This window comes from Sceloporus occidentalis, unplaced genomic scaffold (genome assembly GCF_023333645.1).
Source record: "Sceloporus occidentalis isolate IW3139 unplaced genomic scaffold, rSceOcc1.0.p SCAF_2, whole genome shotgun sequence".
Lineage (NCBI taxonomy): Eukaryota > Metazoa > Chordata > Lepidosauria > Squamata > Phrynosomatidae > Sceloporus > Sceloporus occidentalis.
The window spans coordinates 222,615,767-222,634,418 of record NW_028316982.1 but is presented as its reverse complement, the minus strand read 5'-3'; the positions used below and the strand labels follow the sequence as shown (position 1 = coordinate 222,634,418).

The 18,652-nt window shown below is 41.0% G+C and overlaps 1 protein-coding gene across 3 annotated transcripts in view; it reads right to left on the bottom strand.

Moving 5' to 3' along the window:
• The window catches only part of LOC149319729 (myelin protein zero-like protein 1), a 49,935-nt gene extending 31,767 nt beyond the window's left edge, over positions 1-18,168 (bottom strand). For all 3 annotated transcript variants that reach the window (XM_089512254.1, XM_089512255.1, XM_089512256.1), the window contains exon 1: positions 18,012-18,168. In XM_089512254.1, coding sequence (XP_089368380.1) covers positions 18,012-18,168 — 157 coding nt within the window. The remainder of the gene's footprint in view (positions 1-18,011) is intronic.
• Positions 18,169-18,652: the final 484 nt, after the last annotated feature.

Sequence of the window (18,652 nt, the reverse complement as noted above, 5' to 3'; positions counted from 1 at the left end):
AACAGCCCTTTGTGGCTGCTCCTAGGCTTTGGAACTCCCTAAGGCTACACTGGTGACCTCTACAATGTCCTTCCAGCAGCAAGCAAAGATTTTTTTTGTCTGTTTGTACAGGCCTTTAGGAACTGACTGCTTATGAGGAAAGAGCTTTTAATAATGCACTATATTGTATACATTTGTGTTATTTAAATGGCTACACTTTTAAATTGGCTACCAGTTAACTTCTAGTCTGAATTCATGGTGCTAGTGATGACATTTAAAGACCTAAAGGGCTTGGGATCTCAATATCTGAATGGGTACGACTCCCTACATTTATACCTACCCAGTGACTGAAGTCAGCAGGGTGAGTTCTTCTCTGTGTCTCTTCAGTGGGAGAAATACGATGTGGAAAGACATGGGAGAAAAGCTTCTTAGCTATTTCATTCCAATTGTGGAATTACTTACTTGCCTTGGAGGTCCAATTGTTGCCAACATTGGTTTGGTGTCAGGTAAAGACTTTTTTAAAAAGCTTTGAGGCATAATTATCTTAACTGTGTGTATACATTTTTAAATGTAGCCTTTTAAACTGTCTGAACTAGTTGTTGTATTTAATACAGTGGTCCCCCAGGTTACGAAATTAATTCGTTCCGCTGCCCTTTTCGTAACCCGGAAACTTTCGCTAGCCGAAATGCCCATAGGCGCTAATAGCAAAAGCCGCTTTTTGGTGCAAAATCACGCCGAAAAGCACCAAAAGTTTTTCGTAACCCAAAAAAACTTTCGTAACGCGGAACAGTTTTTTTAAGTAAATTTATTTCGTAACCCGGAAATTTCGTATCCTGGCGCATTCGTATCCCGGGGTACCACTGTATGTCTTTATTCTGTTTAATATATATTATTATTTTAATCTGGATGTGTTTTAAATTGTTTCACCTATACACTGCCTTGAAATACCACAATAAATTATGGGGCATGAACATCTTAATAGGTAAGAATACATAAGCGGCTTTTAATTGTATTAATAGTTTAATTATTGTTTAATTTTCATATTTTATTTAGTGATATAAACATTTATCAGCATCTATTTTAACTTCTGTAAGCCATTTTACTGGAGAAAAGGTAGATATAACAGTGGTAGTAATGCAGTGGCCTAAATACCCTAAATGCACCAGATCCTACCAGACTGGAAGCTAAACAAAGTGCACCCTGCATACCTTGCACTGTATTTGGAATCTCCATATTTTTGTACCTGGAGCCAGCATGTTCCTAAGAGGTCCCAATGACCTTTTGGAACACTACGTGAAGTTCCCATGTGAAAGAAGCAAAGATCCAAGGGCATGTGCACAAGCCTGGTAATACTACAATCCAAGCTAAATGAATGACTACTAGATGACTAAATTTGACTAGTTCCTCACCCCATGCCCTCTTGCCCCAAGAGACAAAGACAGTCTTAATGCACTGAAACAGTAAGTGAATTATCTCTGCCTATCCCTTGCCATGCTTCCAGCCAACCTCCCTGTCCATTGACCCTGGGGTTGTCGTAATCCAATCACAGTTTTAGAAACCCTAAAGTTAGAGCCATCAACCAGTCCACAATCCCACTGTTAATTCCTGGGAAAGGACATCAAGTCTGTTATCTTGCAAGATAGCACATCGCTTGAGGCTAGATTTCAGGTATAAATTTTGGTACCAAAACCTAGCCTCCTTGTATACAGTTGGCCCCCAGTCTCTGTTCCATGTGCACAGAAAGATTCTTCTACAAACTGTGTCACCCTCAGGCCCCAGCCTGAGCCAGTCCCATTTTCCATGGTCTACTGTTTGAACAGATAAATATTGCCCTCTTCAAACCCCCCAAACTGTGTTATCCAATTTCCATATTTCCATTTCAGTTAGCTCTGAATGTTACATCTGTTTGGATTGCTATTGTATGTGTGATTGCACTCTGCCTATTTTGAAATAAAACCTTAATTCAACCAAACCTGGAGTCCTCCTCAGTTATTATTGATGTACACAGGTGCCAGTGGTCCTAAAGTTACCCAGCCTCTTGCCAAGCTTAACCTAATTTCCCAAACATTTAAAGGGAAGTTGATGGTTGGTGAGATCCCCCAGCTTCCCACCTTTCTTTGGGAAACTGCGCATGTGTGCGCACGCACACACTAGTAGCAGGAGTAGTATGAAATCATACTTGTCTTCTAAATTTAATTAGCCAAAATATTGTAAAAAGAGGAACAACTTCTATTTCTTAGCTACTGTACAATTACTTACAGTATAGTTACTTACAATATAAAGTTGCTATACTATATTAGCCATTTAGTTTTCCCACATATTTTTTGTCCTGGAAATTTGGTGTACCAATTACCAGTGTTGAAAATATGGTTGTGTTTGGTTTATTGCCCATCACCACTAGATGGACTAGAGAAGCACCAGCTCCAAGGAGCTGTGGGATCTCACAGCAAATGCAATTTACTCTGAGTGTATCTAAAGACACAGTTAATTCCAAGAATTAAAAGGCTCTTTAAGCAGAAATGTTAACTTAATTTGTAGAGAGCAGACTTGGCTCTGCATGATCTGCAGGGATGTTCAAGACCTGTCCAAGTTGGGCACCAGCCAAAGATGACTGCAACAAAACAAAGCTCCTCCATAAATACATTTGCAAGAAGGCAGTTTTCAGTAGTCTGGACTTTTCATCTAATGTTACGCTAGCAAAAACCAGAAGACAGACAAACTTATATCTAAGGTGATAGAAAAGACAACATCCAAATGGTGGACATAGAGCCTAAATGAATAATTGATATTTCATGTATAAATGTTAATTAAATTCATTATTTTGACATGCTAGACTGAAAAAAGCAAATTCTTTCTACATCAACACTCAATGAAATAAAGGCTGAAATGGATGTTGACACATGGAAGTGGGAATTCACATCTTAAAATTAACACCCTACCCTTTACATCTTTAAAATCCCTCCACTTCATAATGTCCCCAAAACAATTCACATAAATAGACTGCTTGGGAAAATGATTCTCAGAGACAAGACAACATATGCTAAATGATGGCCAAAATCCTAAATCAAACTATAATTCATTCATTTATGATGACGGAGGTATGTCATTGGCAGGAGATGCAACCATGCTAGTGAACTACAATTCCAACAGGCCACTGTGCAAGATGATCTGTTGTGCAATGGGGGCTCCCAGTGCACAATGGGACACATTGCATGTTGGGACATCTTGCACACCGGTCACACTACCAGCTTTGCTTGTACAGTGGTGCCAACAGAGGAGCCCTCCTCTCCTGAGAAAATTAATGTTGCACAGTGGCACAATTCAACTTTACACAACTGTAAGTTGGTTTACAATGACACAACTTCCCAACAAGATGGCAACCTAGAACTATCCAGATCACAAGACTGCATAAAGCTTCCCAAACTATCATACCTATTGCAGCACAAACTTGGTAACACGTGTGAAACACTAGTAGGCAGAAGCAGGAAATGAAACTGCAAAGTAGCGAAACATAAAAGTAGCTACCATAGGTTCATGTTAGCACCACACATAACATAACTTCAAGTCAACAGTGATGGCCACTAGATAGGACTGGAGAGCAGTAGTAATACACCAGCAGGGTTTAGACCCTTATGGACACAACAAATTGATCATCTGGGGAATTCCTCACATACTTACTACCAGAATGCAATGAGGTGAAAATACAAAGTATAAAAGGGCACAGCCCCCCTATTTCAGCTACTAAGAAACACAATATCTTCACTCTGGAGAACTTCGAGTAAATGTTCAATGCAAGATTGTTACAATGACATGTAACTATGCTAATGAAAACTATTTCAGTTCTAGACTGTTTAGGCATGCCCCAATTAACAGAGCATCTGATAAAAAAGCTCCTTTTTATATACTGGTAGTCTTTTTATTAGAGCCCAGTCCCCACTTTCCCTGTCTTCTGTCTAGGTGGGCTTTTGTTTGTTTGTTGCAGCACAGGCATTAGAAAGGTGATATAGGAGGGCTGGAGAAAGACAGACTTTCAGTGTTGGGTTGCAGATGCATGTTTTCAGTAAACACTGCAATAAAGCTTGATCTAGGAAAGCATAGGGTTCTATTTTAAGTGATTGTAGCCGCATTTTTTACATGCAACAGAAAAGGTAAGAACTATCTCCACGATCACTTATTGAGCTAAGTGTGAAAAGTAAAACAAAGAGAAAAGGAGAAAGCAGATTAGCTTACTCCCTCAGATACTCTAGCATGTTGAAAAAGGATGGATCCATACGTTTTGCTATTAAAATAGAAATCATAAGAAAAATTGAGGCTGTTGAAGGAAAAAAATGAATTTTGGAAGAACCTTTCAAGTGGTCTCTAGAAGGTTTAAAATATTTGTTTACTTATGTAAGTAAATTTACCTGACCTGACTGTTTCATTTCACAGGAGCATATTGTTAATTTCAGATAAAAAAGTTTGCTGAAACAAGGTGACCTGCTCTTCTTTTTTTTGTGGTTTAGGAACCTTTCCCTATTCTTTCTGTTATTTGTACCTCTAGTACCAAAGTTTATGTTAAAGGAGTACGTCCAGGAACACATCTACTTCATTAACTGAGTATACCTATAACTACAAAATGTGGAAAAATAAAAGGCCTGTGTGAATACTTCCACATAGCACTGAAAATGATACTAAAGTTATAAAGAATTTGAAAGAGATAATGAACCACTACTGTAGGCTATTTTACACTATTTTGTATGAACCTATGGGCTGCACAAGTCCTGTCAACCTCTCCAAATAGCTATTAAGCCAATGTATCTCCATTTGTTCGCATTACCTGCCAATGTATCTCCCAGTCACCATGTTTCTTTACCTTCCAAGTTAACATAGTGGCTAAACTGGCATGCTAGAAAACAACAGATACAAAAGAGAGACAACAATAACCAATTATAAACCAGTGGAACACAGGAATCTGGTATAAACAGATTTAGACAGCAGACCCAACTCATTCAATACTGCCTTTTTGATTTGGAAGGAAGAGGCTCTCCACAGTTTCAGATCAACTGGACTTTCAATGCCACTATCACAATGGTTATTAAACCTAGTTTAAACCAGACCCAGCTAGACTATCCTAATAGCTTTCTCTAACACAATTCAATTGTTACCAAAGCAAGCTGATTCTTTGATACCTGTGCAGCTACAGACATGGCATTCAAGAGCCACTTCTCAGTCAAACAAGGCATAGATAGGGACAGCAGTTTGAAACTAGAACACAGGCGTTGAAGACAACATCTCTCATTACTTGAAGCTTTTTGCCCAGCACCTTTCTATACAAGTCATCCAGTGCTTAATGGGATATGTGTAGCCCAGTATCCCCCCACAAAAGCATTCTAAAATCCTTATTTACAGACACCAGGCAAAACCCTGAAGAGACTTCAGTTGCCTCCAAACAGAAGAGCATTTTATGTAAATGTAGGAAAGAATACTCAAGTGGCTGAACAGTTCCTGTTGACTTTTTATCTCAGGAACCCTAGGGATAGCACAAATAATCTGCATTTGTGTTTCAAATCAAACTATAAAAGCCAGCTTCTAAATGTGATTATTTTTATAAAGCAAGCAGGAAGGCTGCTCCTAAGTAAAAAGATCTACATCAAGGGTGATCTATTTTTTAAGCAGACAGACATTTTCCCTTTGCAAAAAAAATGCTGGGGACTGTGTCCGCAACCTCTTCTCTCCCTCTGCCACGTTTCCTCTTCTACATTGATTCACATAGCATTTTAGTCCCAGCACACACTTTCCTTGAATTCACATCCTGCCCAAACACACATTTACCTTCCATTCAGCATTTGTGTTATATTGGATAGTAAAAAATAGAAATGTAAGTTCCACAGCAAGAACACATCCTGTTTTGTGGAGAAAAGCTGTGAATTACATCAATATATTAATACTGATACATATGCAGGTCCAGGTTTCCAATATTTTACAACCATGGCAATAAATGACATGGATAGTGACAAACAGAGGATATCTGTTCTCATGATTCTCACTGAGTTGCAGTAATGAAGATGGCAAAACAAAAGGTGAAATAGAACTGTAAGGGGAGAAATCTACCATTGAGTGTAGATATTTGGATTCACCAAGACAAGAAGCAAATCATTTTTTTACACAAACACAATTTGCTTGGTGGGAGATTGCCATTCTCTCTTATGAATCTGTTTCAAAGGTTAATCCAGGGGTCAGCAATCTTTTTTGGCCTAGCAGACAGTAAACAAATAGCGATGGGAAGGGGACGGTGTTCAGTCTGGAAGCCGTAATTGGGTGTGGCTTGTCACAAAGTACAGTATTACAGAACCATAAAAACTGCCAATGCTAAAAATACATTTTTTGCCCAAATAAATAAATAAATAAAATAGTAGATCCTCAAACACCACTTCCTCTAAATCCATAGTTCTTTCTTTTGTATTTGGGATCACACTACATCCTCCAAACATAGAAGACCTGTACCCCAGTCAGTCATTTTTCCCTTAGGTACACCCCTCCTTCAATGACACTCAAAACAGGTAGAGATCTCTCTCTCCACATTCCCTACCTATACCCTCAGGTGGTCCCAGTGGCCTCTGTAACCTCTCTCTAACCTGCGTCCTACATGCCAAGCCCAGTCTTCTCAATTCTCTTCTCACTTTGTTGCTTCGTCTCTGCTGCTCCCTTTTCTCTCTGTTCCAGTTCACATGGAAGGGGGCCTAGGAGTACTGCAAAGAAAGGTGCTAACTTACAGCTGCCTATTGTTTTTACTTTTATTTAAGTCGAAAAAGTACCTCCAAAAATGTAATTAAAAGGGTTTTCTTTTTAAATCCAGCTAGGTACATCTAATGTACAAGGGAATGTGTCTACAGACGCAGCAACAATCTTGCACAGTGTGTTGACTATTCCTAGTTTTATCTTACCTTACAAAAAGTCTAAATGAATGAAGTCTGGCAAAAAATGAGTATGTTTCTTAGTAAATTTAGACTTTATTTACAAACAATTTGAATTACAACTTTATAAATCCCTTTCTGGCTCTTGGGATGGTATTAATAGCTTGAAGTTACTTCCCCTAGGAATAGTCACAACATAAATCCTGGCTAATAGCTAGGAAAAATAATTTGTAGTGAAATAAAGTTACAGTGGATCCTTGTTATACGCTGAGGTTTGGTTCCAAGATCCCCCGTGTATAACAAAATCTGTGTATGCTCAAGTCCCATTAAACATAATGACATAGCAAAATGGTGTCCCTTATAAAAAAATGGAAAATCAAGGTAAATTTATACTTTTTTGGAACATTTTCAAACCGTGGATGCTTGAATCCGTGTATAAAAATTCCGTGTATAAGAAGGGCCAACTGTATAAAATTTGTAAATAATTTCCAAATCTATGTATTTCTTCGCCATGAACCTATTTTCCTAAAGAATCATATCCAAGTACCAAACATTATTTACACTTTTTTAGATCAATGCAAAGCATTTGATTACATGCTTAAATGAATGTTAATGAAATCAGCCACAAACATCCATATGGATATCTCAAAGAAATAACATAATGCTAAGTGATGAGTCTCCATTCTCTTAATTTAAAAAAACCTAATTATTCAAATTTTTATATTTAAAAATTAAAAGTCTGTCTTATACTGTTAGGGAACGAGAACTTGATGCCGTGTTATAAAGCTAACAAAGAACAATTTAAAAAAGATATGGATCTTTTAAGAACATGTGAATGCCCCCATCTCCAGTTCTATTTTGCAATACAAGTATTCTTTATAGTAATGACAAATCATCATAAGGAGAACTAAAATTATAGAAAGCAGTTGTTTAACACTCAGTGATTTTCCTGCCAGAGTTAGTATGAGTCAACATTTCAACATAGCCTTGGGTTTAGCAAGTCCAATCCCCTCTCACCCTGCCATCAATGTACTGTGTAAAATGTATCAAGGTAATAAACATTAGACATTTATGCAGTGTGTATGTAATTAGGCTAAGGCAGTAATTCCCAAAGGGGGTAGTACCTGGGGGTGGCGGAAAGATCTAGAGGGGTGGTGGAGGGGTATTCAGTCAAAGTATTGGTGCAAAAGACATGAGGAACCAGTGGCCTTTAGTGTGGATAAGGAGGGGGGGAGAGAAGCAATAGCAAAAAGGAACTTTCATATTTGGGACCCTGCTTCAGCTTTGTGAGTTTTGCTGTGACTTGGTTGGTTGGAGCTGTGCTTCTGCTCCTGTTTTCTTTTGTTTGACCAGTGACGAAAACAGGTAGCAGAAGAAACAATGTTTGGCGGGAGGGGGAGACTTGAAGCTGTGCGGGGAAGACATGACTCTGGGAAAAGAAGAGGAGGAGTATCTAGAGTCGATTCTTCAAAAGTCGATTCTTCAAGAGTCCTTCACTTCTCTCAGACTGAGAGTCCTTTCTCACTGGGGAGAAAAGCAGGAAGGTGGAGCACCCTTTGAACCCGGTCACCTTGGGACAGCAACCAAGAAGCCTTATAGTTGCTGCTGGTTCACTGCTCTCTTCACACCTAATCACCCTGGAAGAAGCAACCAAAAAGCCTGTTGAGAGACTAAAATTTTAGTCTCAACGTGCTACCCTAGGTAAAGCACAGAACTAGGAGAAGCCCTCAATGGAAAACAACAAAAACCCAGACACAAAGAGATATACAGTATTGGCCAAGGCGTTCCTGACCACTACAGCTCTCAGTCTATCCGCTCAGAGTGACTGAGATGGACAACTTTATTTCAAAAACACTGAGCATTTAAAGATCTTTTTTGCTTGAGCAAGCAATTGAAAAATGGACATGAAGCAATAAACTACAATTCTGTCCTACTACCACCTTCCAAGTCATAATTCTAGGAACAAGGAGTTTTTTACCCTTACGGAATGTAGAAATAACTTGTTTGTACTCATTCTCAGGGTTGAGAACATTGTCACCATGACCACTAGTTTTTGTTCATATAGCCCTGGGTACAAACTCTTGCAATAACCTATGAGGAAAAGGGGCAGTAAGCTGAAAAGGTTTGGGGAGCATTGGTCTAAGCTTTCAAACAAATAGCCATGTTAATCTATTTCAGTATGAAAAAGAAAGGAGAAGGAATCCAGTGGCACCTTTCAGACTAGCTGATCAGAACATGAACTTTCATGGCTTTAAATCAACTTCTTTAGCTGCACCTATGGTGTATAATATTCAAGCCATAGGTATTTAAGCACAGTTACATATAGCTGTGGGAGCCTAAGGTAGTTTCAAGTCATGATCAGTAATATGTCCAGATGATTTCTCTATCCATTTATTGTTAAGGAAAAAGCAACATGGGATATACAGTGAATGAAATAAAACATGTATGTGAGAGTCAGGATGACTCAGCAGAAGCAATTAAGAGCCACACAGGTGTAGAAGGTAATGGAATTAAAAAGTCCTGAATGCCAAGGACAGAAATGCAAAGTGGATAATTGAACACACCTGAAAATTGTTAAGTGGTCAAGGCTGAGATGATGAAATCATTAATTCTGGGTAGAAACAAGAGAACCAATGAGAATGGATGTACACGCCCACTGGGTGGATACTGACAAGAGTGGGTGGTATTATCCAAGGACTATAATAATGGCTATGAATCCTAATGTATTTTGTGGGTAGTAGTGGATAGTAGTGAGGAGTGGTATTGGAGTTGTGTTGGATAGTTTTGGAGCTGTATATAGTAGAATAAAGTAAATCTTTTATATAAGACTACTGAGTTGTCTGGTGTCTTGGGTGAAGATACAAGAGCCAGCTGGATCCTGAAGAAGTGGGAAGACTTCTGTGGAAGCAAGAGTGAGAAGGCTTGGAGAGTTTGTCAGGGTCTTCAGCCTATTCTCTGTAACTCTGCTGCTTTTGAAGCAAAGCTTTAACCACTGACCAAAACTGGTCAGCGCCGGTGTGTAACAAGGTGGTGAGTTCGAGCCAGAGGTGAAGAGCTACAACTCCCATCATCCCTGACATTTATGTGCCTCCCAAGGGTATACCAAACCCTTACCACTGTACAATCCACGATGGTGATAAAAACTGTTATGCAGCACAAAATGTGTGCCTTTTTCCCTCAGGCTGCCAGTACTCCAGGAACCTCTATTAGCTGTGTAAACAAGGCATGTACAGACAACTGCTTACAAGGTTAACACCACTTCCAGGCTGTTTCCATGAGCATGATTAGCCAGGAAATACAGCAATATGCTCTGTATGTTTTGAAATCAAAAACTATGGGGAAAACGTAATTTATGCTGCTCCTCAAGCTCTGTTAGCAATAATTGGGTGTGATGCCCACTGACCCACCGCCACTAATTCTAGCTACTGGCAGGTTATGGGGGTGAAATTTGACCCCAAGACTCACATAGGTTGTCCATCACTTTGAAAACGCTAGTTATTCCACTACCAAGAAAGATAAATAATAGATATAAAAGATAAAAAAAATTGTTGTTCATTCTAGGCCACTCAAACCATTAAAACACAAGTTCTCTTAAATATAATAAACAAGGATAAAGCAAAAACAGTGTATGTTTAGAATCCTGGTTGGAAAAAAGCCAATAGATACCAAAGAAAAGAAAATCACAGAACCAAAGAGTTTGAAGAGACCACAAGGGCCATCTAGTCCAACTCCCTGCCATGCAGGAACTCACAATCAAAGCATCCCCAACAGATGGCCATCCAGCCTCTGTTTAAAGACCTACAAGGAAGGGGACTCCACTACACTCCAAGGGAGTTTGCTCCACTGTCGAACAGCCCTTACTGTCAGGAAGTTCTTCCTAATGTTGAGGTGGAATCTCTTTTGCTGGAGCTTGCATCCATTGTTCCAGGTCCTAGTCTCTGGAGCAGCAGAAAACAAGCTTGCTCCCTCCTCAATATGACATCCCTTCAAATAATTAAACAGGGCTATCGTATCCCCTCTTAACCTTCTCTTCTCCAGGCTAAACATCCCCAGCTCCCTAAGTCGTTCCTCATAGGACATGGTTTCCAAACCCTTCACCATTTTAGTCGCCCTCCTTTGGACATGCTCCAGTTTCTCAATGTCCTTTTTGAATTGTGGTGCCCAGAACTGGACACAATATTCCAGGTGGGGCCTGACCAAAGCAGAATACAGTGGCACTATTACTTCTCTTGATCTAGACACTATACTTTTATTGATGCAGCCTAAAATTGCATTGGCCTTTTCAGCTGCCGCATCGCACTGTTGACTCATCTTCAACTTGTGGTCTAGAAAGAACAAGATAAATACTATGTGCCCATGTTGTTGTTGTTAACTACCCTCGAGTCAAGTTTGATTCATAGCTACCTTGTAGATGAGATATTTCCAAGACTCCCTCATTTCAAGTGCTTGGCTTAAGTTTTGCACACTCATACCTGTGACCTCCCTCAGTCTAGTAAACTGGTGCACAGTCTTCCTCTCTTTCTATTCCCCTCAACCTTTCCCAGCATTATTGTCTTTTCTAATGAGCCACACGTTCTCACAATTGGGCCAAAGTATCCTAGTCTCAATTTCATCATCTTGACTTCTAGGAGTATTTCAGGCTTGATCTGATCAAGGACCCATTTGTTTGTCTTTTGGACTGTTCACAGTATCCTCAGCACTCTTCTCCAGCACCACATCTCAAACTAGTTGATTTTCTTTTTATCTACTTCTTTCACTTTCCAGCTCTCACATCTATACAGTGATTGGGGATACCATGTGCACACAGTTCATGTTATTAATTATTTTTTCTAAATTATGCAATATGATTTTGTGTTGCTTTTCTTACAGAATCTTCAATCTGTTGTCAATACTATTATTCTAAGATTAGTTTCATTCAGTTAACAAGAATATTTGTCATTTAAAAGAATTATTGCCAATTCAGCTCTAACTACATCTGGTTTATGGGCTACAAGTACTGTAAATTCACCCTAACAAGAGTACAAACAGCAATACAAACTTAACAGCAAATTATATGCCACAATCCCACATACAATCTGTCGTTACTACTGATATTATCAATAGAAAGTACATCAAGCATATATATATATATATATATATATATATATATATATATAAACTCTGTGGTAAAAATCAGCTATTTATGCTGCATTTGCTGAATAGTGCCCTAAAACTGTGGAAGATCCTTCAGTATTGCAACAGTTTTACTGCACGGAAAATTACAAATGAGAACATGGTCATCATGGGGTAATTTTACACAAGCAAAGATGACTGTAATTGACAACAAGAATGTGTTGACTTACACACATATAGGTAAAGAGTCATTGTCAGAAGCCATTTTTCTCACAGTAAAACAGAGCACATAGTTCCTTCAAGTTATAACATCTCACTTGGTCTCACAAGAACTTTTCCTGGACAAATATCAATTTGTGTTTCACCAATATGGTCTTCCTTTTAACAACTAATCTTTACAGCTACATTTGCAAGCCATCTTTTCACTGTGTCCTACTTAGGCTATAACCCATCTTTGCAGACTGTGCTATGGGTATTAAACATACTGACTCCGACAGAACAGCAACAACACCAATCCCTTTAACATAATCCTAGCACTCACCACTTTCTGACAACCAGACATTCAGACAGACAGCTACTATGAGTGTTAGTTCATTTGATCATCTGTTCACTTGTTCCACAATTTGCAGAATCAACAGAAGACCACAGGACAATTTTTCCTGCAATCCAGACTAGCAGATATACATAAAGATGTGTGCATGCACTAACATATCTTAATTGTTGCTTTGTGGGCAAAATCTCTTCTCCTGTCTCAACATGTGTAATAGTTACAGCTTAAGTTTCTAGGGAGAAAGCTTACAAGTATGGAGTGTGGTAAAAAGGGAATTTTCTTTCATAGGTCCAAACACTTTTTCTAAAATGTACTGAACAGGGAACAGAAAAGAATGCTAATCTTCATCCAAGACTAAATGTAAACAATCTTTCTCTGACCTTCCTCCATTAAATTTAAACTGGGTTCTTGAAAACTCAGTGAAATGGTAATTTAGGTGACCATGTCATAATGGCTGACAGTAAACAGCAGTTCAAGTTCCTTTTACCCTTATTTTGTCATATTCTAAAGAGGCTCATCTTAATGGGAGAAATGTTTATTTGCATCTTGGCCCCGTACAGACCCAACTTAAAGGCAAGCCTGGGGGCGGAGTCAGGGCATAGCATCAACATGGCGCACGCCCTGACTCCGCACTCAGGGCAGCGTGATGCTGCGCACCGCTCCACATGGCGTGCACATGCCACAGCCCCAATCCAGCAAAAATGGAGGCAGCTGCAGGCTGCCCCTTAGGAGCGGTCTGCACAGCTCCAGAGTTTGCTCAGTATTGAAAAACTAGAGAGGGAATGTTACTATATTTATAGAGGAAGAAATCTTGTCCATCTTGGATAAAAATGTCCAACTGTGGAATTAATTGTTCATTTGTTAAAATGTACCACACTACTAGCAACATACAACTCCCCGCAAAGGCTATAAATTCCACAGGGTCCAAATTCTGCTCCCACTATTGGCACACATGATTAACTTCAGAACTGTCACTGATTTTCAGTGATACCATTCCCCAACCTTGGAATAAAAGTACAGAAATATATACATGGAACTTTAAGGGGAAAAGTGCACTAAGATTTCAGCGTTTAAGCTAATCCTGAAAGTGATTTCTGTAGACTCCAGTTTGGCATACGCTATGCCTCAGGTCCAAAAAGAACAGTTCATCTCATAAACATGCCCTCTAGGCATAGGATTACAATAAACCACAACCAAAATTGTTTTCACTTGCATTAGTATCACTTCCAGTAATCCCACTGGTGTTTTAATGCCCATTCTTTGTTCTTGTGAACTAACTATGCCAAAAACCCAAATATTGAATAAAAATACACATGAACAAGTCTCACAAAACTTGTAACCAGTAAAAAGTAGGATGTTTAAAATGTGTGGTGGTTTAAAATCTGAAATATCTTTTTTTTCCATTATAAAGAATACCATTAACTTTTATGGGGTAGGGCAAATACAGACATCCACAGGACTAGTATACGAGGCTAGATAAAGTAAGTTGTAAAATACTGTGTGTGCATGCATGTGTGTGTGCTTTCATGAAGCCTGTTGATGAATTTCATAGGGTTTTCTTAGGCAATGAAAACTCAGAAGTGCTACTGCTATAAAAAATTGTAGGCTTTAAGGTGCCATATATAGATAATTCTGATGCTATTGCTGTAACATCCTGGCAATAAGGAACAACAAACAGCTTCAAACTGATAACTTAGTAAGGCTTGAGTGTATACAGGCCAAAAGCACAGTCCTTTGTAGAAACAACATGTATCTACATCATAAGGGGTTTCCATACCCAATCTTGTCTCAAAACTGATTCAGAAAAGTAGGGCAATGTAGTGAGTTGGCATAGGCATTTTGCAGATAGTAAATTTTAGTGATACAGTTTACTCTGCACAAGTGAAGAACAAAACAATGAAGGTAGGATATTTAAGAGTAGATGAAACCGTTCATAGAGACAAGGAAATGAGAGATCTACACCCTATTGCTAGTCTCCAACAGAATGGATCCACTGAAGTAACAGTCATTTGATAAGTCAACACTTACGTAAGGGTTATTGATCTAATGGGTTTGCTCTAGTTGGAACTAACATCTGAATTCAGACTTTAAGACCAACAAAGATGGTGATACTTATCACCATCATACTCAGGTAAATACAACTCAGAGCGATTAAAACCTATTTACATTGAAAAAGAGCTGCAAAGTTGCACATATTGACTCCCACAAGGCGTTTTCATGACCATATGTCATGCTGTGACATTGTATAAACCGGGCAGTTTGGGTTTTGTGATGGCATTGCTAAAAGTTTCAAAAGCACATTTGTGTTGGTAGATACACATTTTGGATTCATTAGCTCACTGTAACAAATCCAGATTCAAGAGCCCCAATAAATCAGCATAGAATAGATCAACTCATCATACCAGTCTGATTATTCTCATGACCAGTCTTCACCATCACAACCAAAATTGAACACTTGCCCTACAAATGAACACAGGGTTTTAAAAAAAGCAACAATTGTAACTAGGAAGGCCTACCATCCCTGGCCACTTATCTGCTACTCTTTCAAAGAAACGAACACTACCAAAGAGTGCTTTTTCTTCAGCCAGCAGGACCTATCCCCACTATCTTGGCAAAGCTAATCCCAAATCCGCATTGCAGAAATAATCAGGTTTGACACCACTTTAACAGTCATGGCTCAATGTTATGAAATTCTGGGAGTTGTAGTTTGTTGTGGCACCAGAGCAGAGCAGTTAACATGGTGCCAAGCCAGATTATTTCTCTGCTCTGGGGCAGCAACAAATTACAGTTCCCAAAATTGTAGAATGAAACAGTGATTCCCAGAATTAAACAGTGTCAAACCCGATTATTTCTGCAATGCGGAAGCCTCAATGATTTGTGGGATACTTTTAAAAGTAGAGAACCAAAATTAACGATAATACAGTACTACACACTTATCATACTGCTATTCCACTTTTACTGCTCTGGCTGCCTCTGGTGCAATCCTGGGATTTGCAGTTTAGGGAAATGGCCACAGAACGCTTAGGCTTCTGTTGTTGTTGTCGCTGTGTGCCTTCAAGTCCTTCCCAAATTTATGACAACCCTAAGGTAAAACTTATCACGGGGTTTTCTTGTCATGTTTCTTCAGAGGTTTACCATGGCCACCTCTGATGCTGAGAGAGTGTGACTTGCCCAATGGGTCACTGAGTGGGTTTGCATGGCAGAGCCAGGATTCGAAGGCCTCGCTGAACTACAAACCCCAGAATGCCACAGCAGGCAGCCAGAGCAGTAAAAGTGGAGCAGCTGCACTATAGCTGGAATTTAAATGTGTGTTTTAGGTTTTAAGGTTTGTATTATTAGCATGTTACATTTTTAATTCATAACTGTTTTAACTTTTAATTTTTTAAATTTTATACTTATATATTTTAATGTTGCTGCACTATTTCTAAATAGTATTGTTTTGAATTTGCTGTTCGCCACCTTGAGTCCCTATACTGGGAGAAAGGCAGGGTATAAGAAAATAATAGTAATATAAGAGTGTAGCTGGCCCTCCCTCCGCATGTGTGGCTTTGACTTTTGTGGAAACAGCGCAACGACATTAAAATGTATAAATAATTTTTTTTAAAAGCAAACATTTTTAATAACAGTAATAATATAAGAGTGTGGTGTGGTACAGTTGGCCTGCCCTTATATAATATAATAATAAAATTTTATTTATATCCTGCCTCTCCATCAGGATTGATGCGGCGTACAATATCCATAAAAATACAACAATATAAAATGAAGACATCGTCCCTCCCACCAACACAACAGTTAAAACTCCCTTATAACCATAAATAACATCCCTTTATTAAAACAATCAACTCAATCGTGTTTGCGGTTTTGATTAATAGGAATCTCTCCCACGCACCTCTTCCAGAAGCTAACCATAGAGTTGCGCTGGAGAACCTAGGTGTTAATAGAGAAAACACTTCCCTAGCTATGTATAGTCCTCCAGCACGATTCTATGATCAACCTCTGGGCAGATGTCTCCCATAGAGTTGCACTGGAGGACCTGGAGATTGCTAGAGAGGTGTTCTCTTAGGTAAAAATAGTGCTGCTGCTGCTGCTGTTGTTGTTCTTTGAGGTTTTCCCACATTGGTGGGGGTCCTTTGCCCCTAACCCCAGTGAATGTGGAGGGGCCAGTGTACTGTCATCTGAAAAGGAAAGGGGAGAGGAGGAGGAGGAGGTCACCTTCTTCTTCCAGCCCTGGGCTATTTTGCAGAAGGCGGTTCACACGTAGAGCAGCACAGCCACCATCATGGCACGTACCTTTATCCCACGCCCGTCCTCCTTCCTCTAGATAGGAAAGGGACTGGGGAGGGGGGCTTCAGGGGCATCATTGAAGCAGGAGAGAGAGAGAGAGAGAGAGAGAGAGATCCTCCACCCAGCTATCCTTTTTGGTTTTTTTTTTTTGGTAATCAAAAGATGGACAGAACCAAAACCACCTACCCCAACATGGCCTGTGTTTGGTTCCCTGCAGTTTAAACCACCCAGCCTCCAAACCTCTCCCTGCCTCTACACACAGCCTCACAAGCAGGGTGTCCAGACACATCCTCCATTTCTGCCCAGGAGCAGAAAGGCACCAGACCTTGGGAGCCAAAGCAATGTCAGCCCTGGTTAGTACTGCGCTTGTATGGGAGGCTGCCAATGAAGACCAAGGTGTTTCAGAGGAAGGAACTGGCACCTCTGAGAACAACCCTTGCTGCCTAAGAAAAGCCCTGTGAAATTCATAAGCCGACTTGAAGGCACACAAACACACACTCACTCACTCACACAAAAGCCCACCATCAGCAGGAAAGGCCAGTCCCTGTTTTAAATGCCAGGGGAGGGGAACCTCTGGGCCTCCAAAAACACACACGGACCATGAGAACAGGGCGACCAGATATGTCCTCCTTTCCCAGGACCTGTCCTCCATTTCCACCTGGAAGAATGACAAAAACGTCCCCCGTTCTGAGCATGACTAAAAAGCACGGGTTTCCATGGGGTCCTCCTTTCCCAGGGCCTGTCCTCCATTTCCATTCTGAGCATGGCTAAAATGCCAGGGGACGGGAACCTCTGGGCCTCCAAAACACACACAGAGAGAGAGAGCAGGGCGGCCAGAGGCGTCCTCCTTTCCCAGGGCCTGTCCTCCATTTCCGCCTTCTGTCCAGGAGGAATGAAAGCCAGGGGTTTCCATGAGGGCGACCCGAGGTCCTCCTTTCCCACCTGGAAACAATGGCCAACAACACCCGTCCTCCATTTGAGGAGGACTGTCAGGAGAGACCTCTCAGCTTCCTGGCGTCCTCCATCCCTGTCTCTTTCTCTCCTTCCCCTCCATCTTGCGGCGCCTGCTCTTTCCCGGAGGAGCCTCCCCTTCCTCCGTCCTGGGCTCTGGAGGCGAAGGGGGAAGAGAAGAGGAGGCTCCCTCCCCGAAGCCCCTCCGTCCGTCCCTCGCTCGCTCGCTTGCTCGCACTCACCCAGGCACGCGGAGGCCAGCACCAGCAGCCAGGCCCGCTCCCTGCGGCCGCAGCCATCCCCTCTTCCCCGCAACGTCCTCCTCGCAGTCGCCGCCGCCGCTGCCATTTTCCAGCCTCCCCCTCCTTCTCCTCCTCCCATTGTTCCCTCCCCGCCCATGCAAAAGCCGAGGGGGGAAGGGGGCGGAGCCATGGGGGAACCCCGCTCGGCCATTGAGCACAGGAGCTGCCAATCACGCACACCTCCTGAATCCCTTCGCCTCCTTCGCGGCGAGTCCCGCCCCTTGCTGCTCACCGGAGGGAGCCATTGGGCGGCGCGGGTGTCCATCAACCCAAGTAGGCAATTGGGGAGGAGAGAACCGCCCCGCCTCCTCCTTCTCCTCGGTCACGTGATGGGGAGCTACCTTTGGGCTTTAGGCGGAGCCGTTGGACTGTTCCATTATCTCTGCAGTTTGGGGGGGGGGCAAGAGAGGAAGGGGGTGTTGGCCCCGCTTCGCCTCCCAGGAGAGTCTCTGAGGCATAAGGGCTCTGTCTTCTACTCCTACCGTTATAATCACTGCTCCTCCCCTTAGTAGCCTCACCTGGTTGCAAAATACACCGACCTCACATTACTATTCATTATTATTTTTCACTATTATTATTAT